This window comes from Schistocerca gregaria, chromosome 8 (genome assembly GCF_023897955.1).
Source record: "Schistocerca gregaria isolate iqSchGreg1 chromosome 8, iqSchGreg1.2, whole genome shotgun sequence".
Classification (NCBI taxonomy): domain Eukaryota; kingdom Metazoa; phylum Arthropoda; class Insecta; order Orthoptera; family Acrididae; genus Schistocerca; species Schistocerca gregaria.
The window spans coordinates 340181464-340199908 of record NC_064927.1 but is presented as its reverse complement, the minus strand read 5'-3'; the positions used below and the strand labels follow the sequence as shown (position 1 = coordinate 340199908).

General features: G+C 43.1%; 1 protein-coding gene across 1 annotated transcript in view; it reads right to left on the bottom strand.

Annotated features, from left to right (window-relative positions):
* LOC126285385 (lysosome membrane protein 2-like) overlaps positions 1-16485 on the bottom strand; it is a 330549-nt gene extending 314064 nt beyond the window's left edge. Inside the window, exon 1 of the mRNA XM_049984724.1 lies at positions 15952-16485. Coding sequence (XP_049840681.1) covers positions 15952-16063 — 112 coding nt within the window. The 5' untranslated portion in view covers positions 16064-16485. The remainder of the gene's footprint in view (positions 1-15951) is intronic.
* Between the last annotated feature and the right edge of the window lie 1960 nt (positions 16486-18445).

Sequence of the window (18445 nt, the reverse complement as noted above, 5' to 3'; positions counted from 1 at the left end):
GTGGAATAAAGACCAAAAAACCTCTTCGCCAGTATTATTCGTAACACAACTTACCACCAAGGTCATTACTTCGTTTTTCGTTTTTCAGAGTTTGGGAAACGTTGTGCTTTCGAACTTTTTCTAATGTGCAAAATCTATCATTGATGTTGCATGTCTTTGATCAAATGGATCTGAGCACCATGGGACTCAACTGCTAAGGTCATCAGTCCCCTAGAACTTAGAAGTACTTAAACCTAATTAACCTAAAGGCACCACACACATCCATTCCCGAGGCAGGATTCGAACCTGCAACAGTCACGTGGTACCACACTGTAGCGCCTAGAACCGCTCGGCCACCCCGGCAGGCGCATGTTTTAGGAAAAAGACATTTAGCAGGGAGAACCGATAAAGGAAAGGCAACTCACAGCACAGAGATCTGCATTTATCTTGAAAAAGTCTTGAACTATCGTCTACTGTTGCCTGCAAAGCGGCTATCCTTATTTTCGAGTGATTGTAAAAATATTTCTCACGTTTTTAAGTGATTTCTTTCTTAACTGTACCATCAGTAACTGTCTCAAAGAAGAGACTACTCAACTGTCATTTACAGAAGTCGTTTCAATACTTCTTTAAGTTTAGCACTGCTTAGGAACAAATTTTCAGAGTCGAAAGTCTTAAGTTTTTGAAATAATTGGTATCCTTCACCGACAATTTGAAATATTAAATCAAATGGCTGCTTTGAGAGGCCTCTGCAGAAACCGAGGTAACATGAGTTACTGTCACCGTGATTGCAGTGAGCTCATCACCATTGGCAACAAGTGTTATACATATATCCATGAATGAATTTCAATTAAGAACGCTAAAGTCATTCTGAGAGGTTCCTATTTTACCTATTTGCTTGTGGACGTACTCAAAATGCCAAACAGGACCCAGTAATGTGTTTGTTCCATGTAAGTCACCAATCGACATTGATTTCATTTTTAACACTCGTTATTTCTATTCCTTTTCAGCGTTTAAGATAAGCGAAGTGAAACTCGCACATGGTAATATGTACCACATACATGTCTGGCGCCCAAACCTATTCTCTAACGGATCTGTCTGAAACGTGCAGAGTAACCAACATTTTCGGCCTACGAAAGTTGAACTAACCTCTGTCTGTTTTTATCAATTCAATGAGCTTTACCAACAGCCGTATACAGGATGTTGCAAAATGAATATACCGGTTTTAAGGTTTTGTAACACACATTAAATTCAGCTTTCAATTATAAATAGTACACCAAATGAAAGATAAACCCAAACAGCTTTTCTTACAATTATTCATGGGAACACCGATCCTCAATCGAGTCGATAGGCGAGTTGTTCCGAAACCTTGATCAATGTGTCAGGAATAACTGTTGCAGTAACAGTGTTTCTAAAGTCGGGCAGATCAGCTGGTATCGGAGGCACATACACATGAACGCGTCAGATCGTGTATGAATGTGGAACTCGTGCATAAAATGCTGTGTCAACCAGCCCCTTGCCCCCAACTCACCAGTAGAATACGTCGCCGTTTAACCAATCGCGTAATGAGTTATGCCAGTGAGGTAGCGCACAATCTTTCTCCCAAATAAATACGCCTCCAGTTACGAGGGCGAATCAGAGAGTCTTTGCCCCTATTTTTCATAGTCAAATTAAAACTGTAAAGGTGAAGTCAACGTATCTATTCCCATCGGTAGAGTTTTCTTGGACCAGCTTTAGCCCTTTTATCTACCGGTAGCACCACGACACGAATCTGCTGTCAGTTGTTGAAGATCACGGTTGTGCGTCATACGTCCACGGCGTAAGAGCAACGAAGCGAGCTTCATTTTCTATGGATCAAGGGAGGAATGCCCGTCGAAAACCACAAGGTAATGCAACCCACGTATGGGAAAAGTGTTTCGCTTTGGGTGGTGTGGAACTGTGGTGTGGCGAGTACGAGATTGACCGCGAAGTCTTACATTACAATGAACGTCGGGGAGGCCACCGAACCATCAATGTCGACAGGTTCATGTTAGACATTCACGTCTGAGGGCTGCAATCACAAAGAAGCGCCGAGGGATTCTCGAAGTGAACATGGTTATCCACCACAACTACGCGAGGCCACATGTGACAATCAGGACGCTGGCAAGCTCCTATCACTTCACTGGCAGAGTCTGGACTACCCACCATACTGTCTAGACATTCACCCCTAATGGTTCCTACGTTTTCGGCCCGCTGAAGAAGTTCCTGGCAGGACTTGGCTTCACGTGGCAACAATGAAGCCAAAACAGCAGTGCGACGGTAGTTCGAGCCAGAGGGACGAATTGCGCCACATAGTGGGCGTCTCAAACTTGTGTTGCGATGTGACAAATGTGTGACGACGTAGGACCAGCAGAGTCCCATAGCATACTATCTGCCGACTGTCATCATTGTAGATAGCTGAGAGTCACTAAAACAAGGGAGGAGCAGTTGAAGGTGTAATCTATATTACTAAAGGGTTAACTCAGAATGCAGTTGCAGGTTGCCTATCTACTGGCTTCCAGGGGAAACAATGAATTTCAATGTTTCATGCAGTCATTTACTGAATAGAAACAAAAAATATGGTCATCGTCTTCTCGTTAAGAGGTATAATAAGTCGAGTATTAAGTTATAAATTGTGTACATATCTTGAGGCAGCGTACCTCACAGCGCGCAAATTACCCAGACTTTATTCATCAAGTATTTGAAAATGAGAGCACTTACTGACGTCCAGCAAACTTTACACAACTTCAAATCTTCACAAAAATATTTGTCTCCAGCACCCTCCATAAAATGACGGGAAAAACGTTTATCGTCTACTACATTTTCGCTGTTAGTGCACTAAAACCGCAGCATCAGACATGACGTTTTAATTTATTACTCTATGGTTAGCTTTCCTGTGTCATTTAATTACTTTACTCTCAGAAAATTTATTACCAGAAGGAAGAGCTTGCTGCGGAATCAAGTTTATCAGACACACTTTCAGAAATTTTTGTTAATTACCTGGGAAATAAATTCCTCATTGCTTTCATTAATGTTTCAGAGAAGATAAAATTATGTAGTAGATATGTTGATGATATCTTTATCGTCGTCACAGGTGACGAGGCAGATGTTCATTAAAATTTGAACACCTTTAATGCATTGCGTAAAAATATGGAATTTTGCTATGGAAATAGAAGTAGAGGGTAAAATTAATTTTATGGCCTTCAAAATTAGGGTGGAACAGAGATTGAAGACTGATTTCTTCGTAAGCCAACAGCCATTGGCTTGACCATTGAAAACGATTCATGTCATACCACCTTGCGTATGCTAGTGATGGTAGTACATTGGGGGGAGTATCTAAGATAATTCAAGTATTGCTTAAGAAGCATTAATGATGACCTGTCTATCTTGCACTATAGTAGTAAAGGCATGATACCTATAACACGATCAGAATAAGTCTAATAGGTTTGATTGGTTGATTCGCCTTTAGGTTTTATCGTCCTTATGTTTGGATACAGCGGGTGCACGAAATTTCTTTTTTGTGTTGAAGTTGGTCGTAGTAATGAGATACACGTGAATGGAAGTGGACTTTTAAAGGGAACACTTGTAAGCAATAGGTAACTCCGGCCCAAAAAATAAAGTATGAAAACAGCATTGAATGCCATTAATCCTCGACGTGTCACTGCAGTACAATGGGCTGCTAATCTATAACCAACTAAAAAGTTGAAAAAAACTTGTCAAATGTTATGTGAAATGATTTATTTACAAGTAAGAAATATAAAAGGGGTTAGACAAGCATATGACATGCCTACGGAAGACGTTAGAAATCACAGGAAGTGAGAATCATGTATTATTGATGTAATGAGACCGCTGAGTTAAATTCCACCAGATAACGTCCTCTTAGTAATCTTTAAAACTCTAAGCTAAACATTTAACTTTAAACTATCAATCAGCACCTTATCTGCTGCACATGACTGAGCATAATGGAAATTATGTCACATGTTTCTCTATTTTATTTCTTACTGTTACGAAAATCATACCACAGAAATCATAAACGTTTCTTTTTCCAGTTATTTTCACTTTCAAGTTTTGTCCAGAAAGCACGAAATAGAATACACTGACGGGAAAAATCGCAAGAGCAAGAAAGTAATTAATATAGAGTAATGGTACTTCGGCAATACATTTTTCTACGTACACTACTGGACATTAAAACTGCTACACCACGACGATGACGTGCTACAGACGCGAAATTTAACCGACAGAAGATGCTGTGATATGCAAGTGATTAGCTTTTCAGAGCATTCAGAAAAGGATGGCGCCGGTGGCGGCGACACCTACAACGTGCTCGGTTAAATGTTATCGAGTTAAGTCTGTTTTTAAATGGACATTCATATGTTCCGTTATATAAGACTATTTCGCGATAACAATGTGCGAACATTAGCTCTCTCTAAACAGATGTCGCCATGGCCGTTTGACTCGCTTTTTCCACTGTTAGCGCAGCAGCGGCGAGGTGAAGTTGAGATTAGGCACATTCCGAAGCAACAAAAGAAATGGTCTGACTCGGGCAATAACTGCGGCCAGGTACGTGCCAGAACAAGGGTTTCTAAGGCAATAGTGCGTAGCGAGGGCTATAGCACGTGCACTGTGACTCCAAGCTCACTGCCAAGCACGGTAGATGAGGACCTGAGACCGAAAGACCTCCGCGGGTTGTGTGGGTTGCAGGAAGTCGTGGGACCGTTGACGGCCACTTAGAGGGTCTTCCTGGCCTCGCAGCTTGCTAGCTCAGATCCGCCCTAACAACGCTAATGCAGTGTGTTTCGTGGTGCAGCCCTTTTGTTGTTCAAGAGACAGCTAGAGAGCACTACGGGTTTCGGGATGTTCTCATTCAGTTACGCGTTGATAACTGTTACATTCGGTCAGAATACCCCTTCCTGGGGCAGTGAATTGATTTACGATTTTCCACGCCCACTTACCATTGGTAACGGTTCTTAGATACTTAACGAACCTATAGTTTGTACAGGTCGGAGAAAAGCAACCTGATAAGGTGAGAACAGTGCAGGGAAAGTCGAAAGAGCAACACTTCGCAAATAATCTCAGGTCGGAAGTCCAACACTGCGAAAACTTGTGCGACCCACCACAAATTCTTTTCCTCACAATAATATCTGCGTGTAATATCGTTAATTATTTGTGAGGGTACGGCTATAAAACGACAGTCAACCACGCGTCAGCGGAAGTGTGTATATTTAACCTAATTTGCTTCAGTTAACACTTCTTAAGCTAAAACGTTTTTATTTTCTCCCCAGATTTCTGCTCGCTTTACTTGAGAGTTTTAACTCAACGTACCGACTGAGTAACGTGAGACGAGTACATAAAGTGGATGTAGCTTGTAGTTGTTATTCGAAGATAAACAGGTTGGCATAGAATGGAACCAGCGTGGAGAAGTGCATCAAACCAGTCTTCGGAGAGAAGGCAACACCATCACCACCGACGACGACGACGACATGCTAAAAAGCGCAGCTACCACTTAAATTACGCGAAGATAATGATTTCTTCTGAAGATGTAAACAAAAGGAAAGAGACAGTGTAGCCACGAGGAGACAAAGAGATTAGGATTGGAAGGGGTGTATGGCAAGGACGCTCACTGTCAGCGAAACTATTCAACATGTATGGGGAAGATATGATAGATAAGAAACTAGATAGTGCAAGAGGAGTTGTAATTTGAGGAGAAATGCATGAAGACTATACAATACGCGGACGATTATGCAGTGCTGGCTGAATGAGAGCGAGAGTTACAGATATTCAAGAATATAACAAGAAGAGATGAGGCGTATCTAATGAAGATAAATATAGGAAAGACAAAAGTGTAGGAAAATTTACATGCTGCGTCATAGGATCAAGTGTTGTTGTATGATACAGCATGTAAATTTTGATAAGATGGACAGATTACTCTTTTTCCCTACACAGAGCTGGGGATGGTTCATGCTGAATGGATCCTTTCTAGCAATTAAATCAATGTTCTCGTTAATCAGTCTCGTTATACATCACATTTTCAATTTTCAGTGCAGCCTTAGTACGTCTGAAGTTGCTTTAGATCATTGGCCAGCAGAAATTATGCTGCCATACTGAAGTGTGTCGTTTCCGTAGGCAAGCAAATCGAGCTGAAGCATTCTCCAGGCCCTCTGAACTGCGAACGCAGTTCTTGGCTTGGTAAAGGTGCGAAAAGTCGTCTAGATACCTGTTTGTATTGGCAGGTTTCCTATAAACTCTGTGTCCTGGAGTATTGTCAGGTGTTCTGTAGAACTACTCATCTAAAAACAGGAGGTACACCTCACTGTCCATCTCCATGGCGATGCTGATTTTCGTATAAATGATGTTCGGAAAGTCATGTAATTTATGAAGCTCTTTTCTGTTGTGCCCCATAGAACAAAGTTGCCATCCACATAGAGCCACAACGTGGTTATAGTTCCACATTACTTAACGTCGTTTGTTCGAAATGTTCCATAAAAATGTTAGCTGCCCATCCCACCGTTCATCAAATTTCCCCTTGTTTTCAAAATAACTCTACCTCCACTTTTTCGCCTGTCACAAAACTGCGACCACAAGGAGACTGTGCCCAGGGCACACGCCCCGATAGCCATACCGCAGTTACTTCACTGCGCACTTGGCATCCTGGAGGGTGGAACACTTTAATAAAGAACTGCCATCGTCAGACAATAATATATAGGTTGTTACAAAAAGGTACGGCCAAACTTTCAGGAAACATTCCTCACACACAAAGAAAGAAAATATGTTATGTGGCAGTACCTTTTTGTAACTATATATATATCCACTGATGTTAATAGTTGCCTGGAGATACCGTGACATCACCAACATATATGATGTCACGGAATCTCCAGGCAACTATTCACATCAGTGCCTATTACCGGTTAAAACCCATTTTGAACAAAGGAGGAAATTTAGGGTTTCAAGTCCTGTAGACGTCACTTGCTGTGGAGAGCATGATCTATTAAGAGAAGGAAAACGGCCATGACATTACCCAAGAAAGCATTCCGCCATCTGAAAACTAGAGAGAACCTAAATCTGGACGAAAGGATGCGGATCTGAGCTACTATTCTTTCGAAACTGAGTCCACTATCCCTAACTCCATCTCGCCCAGTGCAGACTTTTCTAACTACAGTATTTTCTGATTTTTGTAAATAATATCAAATAGCATTTCAATGTTTATAATTATTTTTGTACTGCAGTTCTTTCTTTCTCGCATTTCTATACTTATTGCCAAAAGTCAACAAATTAAGAGCTTTAAACAATTTAACGGAGCAAGAAGCAACCGATACTAGATTGGGATGGTGTGGAACGGAGAAAGGAGTATCTTTAACATTAGTTTTGCAGCAGAATCCTTTAACATACTCTCCGTTCTAATATAGTCAGTATTCTTGAGAGGGAAAAGTTTGTTCACAAATCAGCACAAATTTAGAATGGCTTCTGTGCAACTCAGCTTGCTCTTTTCCCACATATCTTGCAAACCATGGATGAAGGGCAACAGACAAATCCAACATTTCTAGATTTCCGTAAAGCATTTGGCACGGTGCCACATTGCTCACTGGTAACGAAGGTACAAGCATACGGAACAGGCTCCCAGATATGTGAATGGCTCGAAGACTAAGTAATAGAACCCAGTATGCTGTCCTCTAAGGCGGGTATTCGTCAGAGAAAACGGTGTTGTCAGGAGTGCCCCTCGGAAGTGTGCTAAGACAACCTCGGCAGAAGGGTAAGCCACATTCTGCGGCTGTTTGCTGATGATGCTATCTTGTAGAAGGATACAAAGATGACAGACAAATGGTTTAAATGGCTCTGAGCACTATGGGACTTAGCTTTTGAGGTCATCAGTCCCCTAGAACTTAGAACTACTTAAACCTAACTAACCTAAGAACATCACACACATCCATGCCCGAGGCGGGATTCGAACCTGCGACCGTAGCGGACGCGCGGATCCAGACTGTAGCGCCTAGAGCCCCTCGGCCACTTCGGCCGGCGGTGACAGACAAATTTCGAGTTGGTATGATGAATAACAGATAGCTCTAAATGTAGAAAAATGTAAATTAATTCAGATGATGATGAGTTGGGTTGAGGGGGCACTCGACATCACGGTCATCAGCGTCCTGACGTAAAGTCAACACGAAATCTTAATGGGTGGGGACGAACGCTGTCCCCATGTCCCCACATGCAGAGCAGTTTATAACGTACTAACGTCTGCCGCCCTTCCCCACCAGATTAGGGATGAGGCCTAATGCAGATGAGTAGGGAAAACAAACCAATCACGTTAAAGTAGAACATTAGCAGTGTGTTGCATAACACAGCTACGTCGATTAAATAGTCGACATGAAATGGAATTAGCATCTAAGGAATGTAGCAGAGCAGGTGCATGGTCGACTTCGGTTTATTGGAAAATTTTTAGGAAAGTGTGGCGGATAGAATACAGGGCATTAGTACGACCCATTGTGTATTGTTTCAGGTTGCTTGGGATCCGCACCAGATCGGATTATAGGAACACATAGGAGCAGTTCATAGGCGGGCTGCTAGGCTCTAACAACAGGCATGTATTACGGAGATGCTCCGGGAACTGAAATAGGACTCAGTGGAGGGAGGGTAACGTTCTTTTAGACGAGCACTACTGAGAAAATTTAGAGAACCGGCTTTTGAGGCTGACTGTATACAGATACTACAGCCGCCAAAGTACGTTTCGTGTAAGGAACGCGAAAATAATATTAGAGAGATCATGACTCGCTCGGAGCCATATAGACAGTCGTTTTCCCTCGCTTTATTTGCGAATGGAATAGGAATGGAAATGGAAATGTCTAGTAGTGGCGTGGGATACCCTCTGCCACGCACCGTACGGTGGCTTGCGGAGTATGCATGTCTATGTAGGATTACATTTTGGCTTTCGTTCACTGTAGAGGGGAGGCAATAAACGATAATCTTTGGTAAAATGCGTAAGAACACTACCAAGAACCTGCGTCTTGTCGACTTGTGATTTAGGCACTGTTTCTCCCGAACACGTGTGTAAATTAGAAGTATTACACCTTCGTCGGTAACTATACAAATGGTTCATTCTGTGAAAAGTGACACTGATATACAGTGATCACCTAATGACGTGGATAACAACTTTTGTAAATATGAGACACTTTTGGGTATTTAGCCGAGTTGAGCTTTCCTTTTTATACAATACTTCGACTACTGTCAGTCTTAAAGTGCTACGTACAGGAATGGTTCGATATCTACCGCGAGATTCTAACCAGATTCAAGGTACGCTATTGTTGAGTAACGCATCTTTTTAAAGTAGATTTTGATGTTTTGATGTTTTTCTGTGCTCGTACCGTTATTCCATTAAAATTGTGAAAGATGAAAACGAAATAAAGTACAAGATGAAAGATAATGCCAGAATCGCTGTAGGCAACCAAATATCTTAACATTGACAGCTGGGAGACGAAGCTTAACCGGTCAGACATGGTCTGGTGCTCTTACTGATATTGCTAAATCTAGGTGACGTTGGTTTCGAGGTCATCGTCATATCAACCATCCAGCAGATGAGGCCACTAAGCTTGGCAGTCTTTCCAGTACAAGTCGGCAACAAGAAGAAGGTCGCAGGTCGCATTTACTGCTGGTTTCCTCATTTACACAACGACTTCGTTTCAGTCTCTCAGCGACAGAAGTCACGGGGGTAGCGATATGCACGTACACAGATGACGCCAGCGTATCTTACATGTGATTTAAGAAGGTAGTGCATTGGCGGAGCTGTCATTTATACTCATGTGATTTATGTAAAAAGGTTTCGGATGTGTTTATGGCCGCACAACGGAAATTAAGACTTTAAACACGAAATAGTAGTTGGAGCTAGACACATGGGACATTCCATTTCGAAGTAGTTAGGAAATTTAGTATTCCGAAATCGACAGTGTCAAGAGTGACCCGAGATACCAAATTTCAGGCATTAACCCTCACCACGGACAACTCAGTGGCCAACGGACTTCACTTAACGACCGAGAGCAGCAGCGTTACCGTAGAATTTTCAGTGCTAACAGAAGCAGTGCTGCGTGAAATAACCGCAGATATCAATATACGATGGAAGAGGAACGTATCTGTTACGACAGTGCGGCGAAATTGGCATTAATGGGCTGTGGCAGCAGATGACCGACGCGAGGGCCTTTGATAACAGCACATCGTCTGCAGCGCTTCTCCTGGGCTCGTGACCATATCGGTTTGGCCCTATGCCACTGGACAACCGTGGCCTCGTCAGGTAAGTCCCGATTTCAGTTGTTAAGAGGTGGTGGTAGTGTTCGAATGTGGAGCAGATCCAACGAGCCCATGGACCCAAATTGCCAACGAGGCACTGTTCAAGCTGGTGATGGCTCCATATGGTGTGGGCTGTGTTTACATGGAATAGGTCCTGTGGTACAACTGAACCGATCACTGACTGGAAATGGTTTTGTTCGGCTACTTGGAGACCATCTGCTGCCATTCATGGAGGATGATAACCTGCCAACAACCTGTCATGTCACCAAGCCACAGTTTTTCGCGATTGGTTTAAAGAACATTCTGGACATTCCGAGGTATACAGAATCATGCACCGGCAATACTTTCACAGTTATGGACAATTATAGAGGCACCATGATTCAGTGTATGTGCAAGGACTTCCAATGACTTGTTGAGTCCGTGCCACGTCGAGTTGGTGCACTAAGCCGGGTAAAAGGAGATTCGATACTAATAGGTAATTAAATTACAACGAAATGAATACCCCTAGCTACATGCATTGATATAAGTCAGCGGGGTCAGCTGAAACTGTGTGCCCTCACCGGGACTTAAACCCTGGATCTCCAGCTTACATGGCAGACGCTCTATCCATCTACGCCACCGAGGACACAAAGGATAGTGTGACTGCAGGGGATTATCTCTGGCACGCCTCCCGTGAGACTCACATTTCAACTTATTGTCCCGCACTATATTAATAGTGCCCCTGCCCATTATACTCATTACTCGCGTCTTCACTGCCGATTCCTGTAGGAGTTCAGGCACTGTTGGTGCATCCGCACAGAAGAAGATGGTCAAATGGCCGGTGAGCCTTAACACTCTATATATGAAGATGGTATCTGTTCTTTGGGGCGGCTGGTCCCGGCGGAGGTTCGAGTCCTCCCTCGGGTGTTTGTGTGTGTTTGTGTGTGTTTGTGTGTGTTTGTGTGTGTTTGTGTGTGTTTGTGTGTGTTTGTGTGTGTTTGTGTGTGTTTGTGTGTGTTTGTGTGTGTTTGTGTGTGTTTGTGTGTGTTTGTGTGTGTGTTTGTCCTTAGGATAATTTAGGTTACTTAGTGTGTAAGATTAGGGACTGATGACTTTAGCAGTTACGTCCCATAAGATTTCACACACATCTGAACATTTTTTTGTTCTTTGAGACACGTCAGAAAGAACAGATACCATCTTCATATATACTAATAGGTATCCATGAATTTTGTCACATCAGTGTCCAGCTGAGTCGGCGAGATCCCTGACCGCCGTGTAGGCACGACTGCTTCGTGCGTGTACCTCAACCCGTCATTTATCGCTAGCAGTCACTTGCGCTACACAGTTGAAAAGTGGCAACAGCACTGCCAGATGTACCTTGCGTCATCTTTTGCCAACTGTACTACAAGTAATTTGTTCCCTTCTGCTCGTACTGAAGCGAAGCAGTGGTTCAAGACCAATTGCTTTGTCCTCAGGATCACCTGTCAAGCTTTAAGCATCTGTCTGGGTCTGTGTTATTAGGTCCTGTTAACATCGATAGAGGCGGCGCCGAGATAAGAGACAGGATGAGCATTTGGAATGACGATCAGATCCCGGCATTTCCACCCAGATTTAGAGTTTTCATGGATTCCCTAAATAACCCAAATGACACAGCCTATTTCCTGCGCCATCCTCTCTTAGTCCCAGCTGGTGTTCTGTTTTCATTGAACTCATCATAAGATACGGATACCTGTTCTTCCTTATTTTAGATTCTAATACCAGTTTAATTTTGTGATAGTTCTTTCAATATCCTTCAAATGAGAATGTTCTGCTTGTAATAACCTATCTACACACAAGGCAAAAAACTGACTTCCACCCGACGTACCTTGTTAGTAATTACCATCTGCATCCACAGTAATACACAAACAGTGCGAGCCGGCCTGAGAGACCGAGCGGTTCTAGGCGCACGACTCGAATCCTGCCTCGGGCATGAATGTGTGAGATGTCCTTAGGTTAATTAGGTTTAAGTAGTTCTAAGTTCTAGAGGTGTGATGACCTCAGATGTTGAGCCCCATAGTGCTCACAGCCATTTGAACCAACAGTGCGTATTATTGTAACTTGTGTAACATTCCGTTAAGGGTCCTCGTATGCTATTCTTAACACTCCCTCCCCCACCCCCAGTCATGATTTCTCAGGCTGCTGTTCCTCCCGTGATCAACTTCACGATGTAAATCATACTAAATTGCAGGGCTCTAATACTGGCTAGGAACTGGGTTAAATATTATGGTACAAACTTGCCTATCTCTGCATATGCAGCTTAGAATCCCAATTGAACCCCTAGTTTTGCAGGGAACCGTTCACCATCTTATCGTCTACAAGTGTGAAGGATGTGAACAGAAAAGGCAGTCACTAACATCGATTCGTGGCTTTCAAAAAACTGATTAATGCTCAACTGCAACAAAATGCATCGCATACTGTTTCTGGCACCGTACTTCTCCAAAAGTGAAACTGCTTTGTCCCAAAGTGGTCAGCCAGCGAAGTCGACCATTTAAAATTGTTAGACTAAGAATAAATTGAAGGTTTTCTTGAATGTATCGCTTTCACAATATTGTGTAGTAACTGAATGCTACTGTGTATCTTCATGGCAAGAATGATCTCCACTGTGACACTAAAATGCGTGGGTTTGTTTACTTTGATAACTTTCAATAGACTATCTTCTTTGCGGCTATATTTTGGGAGATCTCTGCCCATTCACCAAGAATATTCTTAGCCGGGAGAAGGTCTGTCTCACTGATCTGCAGTGTCGATGCGCTTGCTTCGTGTATACTGTTTTTCAGATGTTAGGAATGCGCTGTTGAGAATACTGACTCAGTCAGAAGAAACTGCAACAATCAGTCATTCAGCAAATATTAGAATCATAAATAATGTGCAGCTGGGTAATAATTTAAGTATTGTACAGAAATGTGTACACTCTTCACCACGTTTCATTTCCAATAGGCTTCCAGCAGAACTGGAAAAATTGATAAACCCTAGGTATTCAAATCCGAACTGAAAGATTTTCTTGTGATCCATAGCTATTCTGTTCAGGAACTCCTCGCAGCAGGTGAGAACTCTACTCTGTGATCGCTTATTTATTCGTAAATTCTCCTAATGATTATTGTGTAAACCATGTACGGACTTTTTCCGTGACTATGTGGCTATGGTTGGCATGTCCCAACTGAAACTGATATATAAATAATGATCCTGCTCACCAGACAATGCTCCATCGTCATTGTGTCTAAACAAAATATACGCTACACCTGATGAAATGTGCTTGTCAGGTTATCGGTTGTGATAGTGGGGCGTCATTTTTACCAGTGCCCCCGAAACAGTTCGAAGGATATCGACCTGATATAACACACACTTATAGAAAGATTGCGAACATTTTGAGGGAATACATCCTCAGGAATTACGAGTTAAGCAAGTCAGAGTCTCCCAGGCAAGTCTTACGTATCTGCTCCGACTATATAGCCACATAAAACGAAAATGCATCCCCAGAATTCAATGTGGACGAAAAATTAGTGACACGTACGATTCAAAACGCAAATAGCCTGACCAACGGACGCTTCCTTTCTCTCATCTTGTTTATCAGAAATTTCTCTGGAAAAAAGCGAAGTTTAATATGAGGGCATCTCGCAGTTTCCTGTTACAGATAAAGGTCATTGTTGGCGGTGTAACTGTATGATACACTAAACAAAAATGCGTAAGAACATGAGTAACAACTGCAGGAGAGAAAAATTTATCTACCTTTTCTTACCGCTGTCCTTAACTAGAAATCAAAGCACCCATACAAATACCAAAGAATACTCCCGAAATCAGAGGCTCCGAGATCGAATACATTTGTCACATGTGATCGTCAAACTGTGACGTAGCTACACGTCACGAATCAGTACCTGGTATAGCGTCTTGCACAAATAACAGTGTTCGAAACAGTGGGGTGCAATCCAAGTCAAACTCGTTCTCACTTTCTGTACACCTACCTATTGGTATAAAACATGTGCTGTGCACAATAACACAACAGTTGCTACGTGAGTTTTAAAAAGCGTAGCAGGATCATTCTGTGCTGGTATAAAATTGAACACTGTTTTATTAGAGTCGTTTTAGTAACATTTCAATAACTTGACGAATTTTGACCTGTGCAACGATAGTGATACCACGAAATTGTTAATTGGTGCTGATATGTCTGTAAGGTCAAAATGAAAGGAGCAAAGAAAATACTACAACACTGGTATTTATCGGTAACCCTGAAAATAGCCATCGTAATGATTCGGATAACTTGCAGGCTGACTGCTCTTCGTAAATAATTTAATTAATCTTTTCGGGTTAACTGAGTCGGCTGTAGCGATAGCAACAACATGGAGGGCAACTGAGGAATGATAACGACGACAGTTTATCTTCATGTGAAAATTATGTACCAGCACGGATAGAAATGGTTTAGTAGAAAGGAAGACGAGTCTAGCATCCAGTCAACACCATTAAAGGTCTCTCAGTTTCCCAACCTTCCAACTGGCAAGAAAGTACCTATTTGCGGTCTTACTGAAGGAACTATGCATGGACGCATCTTTAGCGATTTAGTGAAAATGGAGGATAACTGAATCATGATTGCTGGACGGCGTCTTTGCAGCCCGCTCTTCATAACTGCGTTTCCCATGTTCTAACCACTGTGCAAGTTAGAGAATAATTCGGTGGCAACTTACAGCATCGTTGGCGTAATAAATGTAGCAGTAACAAGTTACCTCAGCAACCTGCTATGGAATTCATTATGGTGACACAGTAGTCATATTCTACAAAGACTGCAGGACACGATGGAGAGCACTAATACCATCGGAGACTAGGCTTACAAATTCAAATGAAGAATCTGTGGAATAACAATTTTGGAGGCTATTTGGTCATACCGATATCTTGCCGTTATTGTTGATAAATGCACCACTGTTTACTTCAAAGGATTTCCTTTCATTTTTGAAAGTTATCAAACATTTCAGAGACTAAGCGAGTTGGCGTAATGGTTAAATAAAACTAATCGCTATCGGGATAACTGGCTTCAAATCCCCATATGGCTATTCATATTTTCCAATTGCCTTGAGTTCCCTGAAGGAGCTTAATCTGATTGCCAGGATATTACCCTTGAAAACGACTTGGCCGATTACTGTCCTCAACGTGAATTCGTGTTCCTCCTTTCTTGTTCTGTCATAGAATGCAAAGGGTTCTGAACACTTGGCTCAAGTACAATATGACAAATTGTCGATTTCGGTAGGTACAATATACCAGTCGATTTTTTAAAAAACTGAAACAATATACTAACTAGTTATAGAGCCGGTGCAGACTCATTACCAGAGTGACGTATTAACCGATGTAATGAACAACGCGACAAAATATCCAGTTATGGTAGACTGGAAATTCATGACACCTTAACATCAAAAGGATCGCCATGTTCATACATGTGAGCTGAACTGAGAAGGCAACATTCGCATGCTACTCAGCAACAAACTTAATACGTTCTTGAGGAGAAAACATTTCTTTATTTAACTAAATTAGTTTAAGTGAGTTTGAAGCTTTCCATCTAAGTAAAAGTTTTAATAATTAGCTTAGGAACGTTACGACAAGGGGAACTACGTGAAAGCCATTTTTGCAGCGCAAAGCCTTGCAATTGTTTGTGCAACAATTAGTTTCCTGAGCTGAACACAAACGTACCAGCATAGAGGGCTGCGGGGGAACACCTGGATGGCTCCTTCATCTCGTCGTCAGCAGACTTTCTGACGGGGCTGTACTTGACCCCGTCCGCCGTGATGTGATTTTCCGACATGTTGGTGGCTCGCGACACAACGTCTACAGTCCGGACCGCGCACAGGGACAGCAACACAAGCGACCGCTCCCCTCAGCTGACCGCCGAGGACTGAGCGCTGATAAACACGTGCCTACCCAGGCCACAGCAACACGCGGCGTCGACTGCGCATGCGCCACGCACGCAGCGGCAAAAACGACACGGTTCCGCGTCACGCCGTTCTGTCTCTACGCACGTGGCACCTGCCGAACGGTGTTGCTAGTGATGAATGAAGCATGCCGCGTGTTTCAAACGTTTCCGGAATCTCCATGTAACAGCTAGCAACCACTGTGTCTCTCGTGCATTTTTTCGGGAGCTGTGTCTCAATCCGAACACGACCCGGCTTGACCAAACTGGGATTTCTTCTGCGTCAGGTAGCCAAGAGCAGACGCCCTGTGTACGACTGTCATAAGTGAAATCGAATTACTCTATTCAGCAATGTCTCGTGCGGTGCACTAAGATCTCCAAGATGGTATCCGGACACTTGCGAACACGGACACTTGCGACCCATGACATTCGTTGTTTTTATCTACTTTCAAGGGTTGAGTACCCTTGTCTCCTCCTCCTCCTCCCCTACCACCCTGCTCCTTGAATTCCTCTAGACGGTTGCACCTGCTCCGAAGGGACAAGATTACGCTGGTCGAAAGACAAGTCCTTATCTTCACTTTCCTTCCGAAGTTCCTAGTGTGACCATCATATGAAAATTATTACACCGACCAAGGACCGGTCTTCTAATTATTAAAGTTTTTACGCGAACAGTAAGGTGATCGAATCTAAATAAAGGTGCTGATGGGTGGATGTGCTCATGTCAAAAATCGGATCATTACAAGGGAAGAACGCATTCGAAGGAAGAAGAGATGTTTAACGCATCAGAACAACTTGCGGACCACCTGATGAAGCAACTTTGAAATTGGACAAATAATGAAGAGTATACAATAGGGCATTAAAATCGAGAAAAATAAATACAAAGCCTCCTAAAGTATCAGATGCTATGGGCTTTAAAGATATTAATTGTTTCGTTATGTTTTTGTCTGAAAACATTTGATACCCCAGGCTTTTTTTTTTCTTGTATTTCTTGCGCTCGGCGTCTTATCTGTCTGCACGAGAAGCAGAAGGTGATGCTATTGTGCAATTTACACTAATTACATTTGATTTAAACATGATATAGCGTGGTGTAATGTTATTAATACGAGTGTTGGAAGTTAAATAGTGGCAGCACTGCTGTGGAGACACTATACAATGGAATCTACTATTGTCGCTGATAGCAGATGTTGTTGTCATACCTACCTTAGGACTCGCCCTTGCGTCACCGGCGTGCACACAATCCAGGGAAACACAGTCACTTGTTAGCGAGTAGTCTAACGTAACGACGTCACTATGTTTCCGAAACAGGAACAACAGAGTTTGATCAATATTGAATGTGCCAGAGGTTTTACAGCACGACGGTGTCATCAAGGTCTTCAAGAGGTGTACGGGGAATCGGCATTGCCGTACAGAACAGTGGCACGTTGGGTAAAAGCCTTAAACGAAGATCGGCAAACTGTGGCAGACATGCATCGGGCAGGTCGTCCTAGCGTCTCTGAAGAAGAAGTGCATTCTGTTGCCGCGTTAGTGGACAGTGGCCGGCCGCTGTGACCGAACGCTTCGGGCATGGATGTGTATGATGCCCTTAGGTTAGTTAGGTTTAAGTAGTTCTAAGTTTCAGGGGACTGATGAACTCAGATGTTAAGTCCCATAGTGCTCAAAGCCATTTGAACCATTTGAGTGCACAGTAATCGACACCATTCGATTCGTGAGCTAGCCCACGAAACCAGATTAGCGCATACGACTGTGCTTCGTATCCTGAACGAACCCCTGGGCATGCGAAAAATTGCATCACGATGGTTTCCGCATGACTTGACGGAAATGCAGAATGGCTCTGAGCACTATGGGACTTAACAGCTGAGGTCATCAGTCCCCTAGAACTTAGAACTACTTAAACCTAACTAACCTAAGGACATCACACACACCCATGCCCGAGGCAGGATTCGAACCTGCGACCGTAGCGGTCTCGCGGTTCCAGACTGTAGCGCCTAGAACCGCTAGGCCACACCGGCCGGCAGGAAATGCAGAAATGGATGCATTACGACGCTGCGCAGACGCACTTGGAGGGCTATGAGCTCGAAGGAGAGGCTTTCTTACGGCGTATCGTAACACTGGATTAGGCATGGGCAACATCGTACGCGCCAAAACTGAAACGCCAATCCAACGAATGGTGTCGTTACGGGTCGTCGCTAAAGTCGAAAGTACGTCAGAGCCCCAGTATGGTGAAAGTTGTGCTGATTCTCGTGTACGACTGTGATGGTGTTATCCTAACGCATTGCG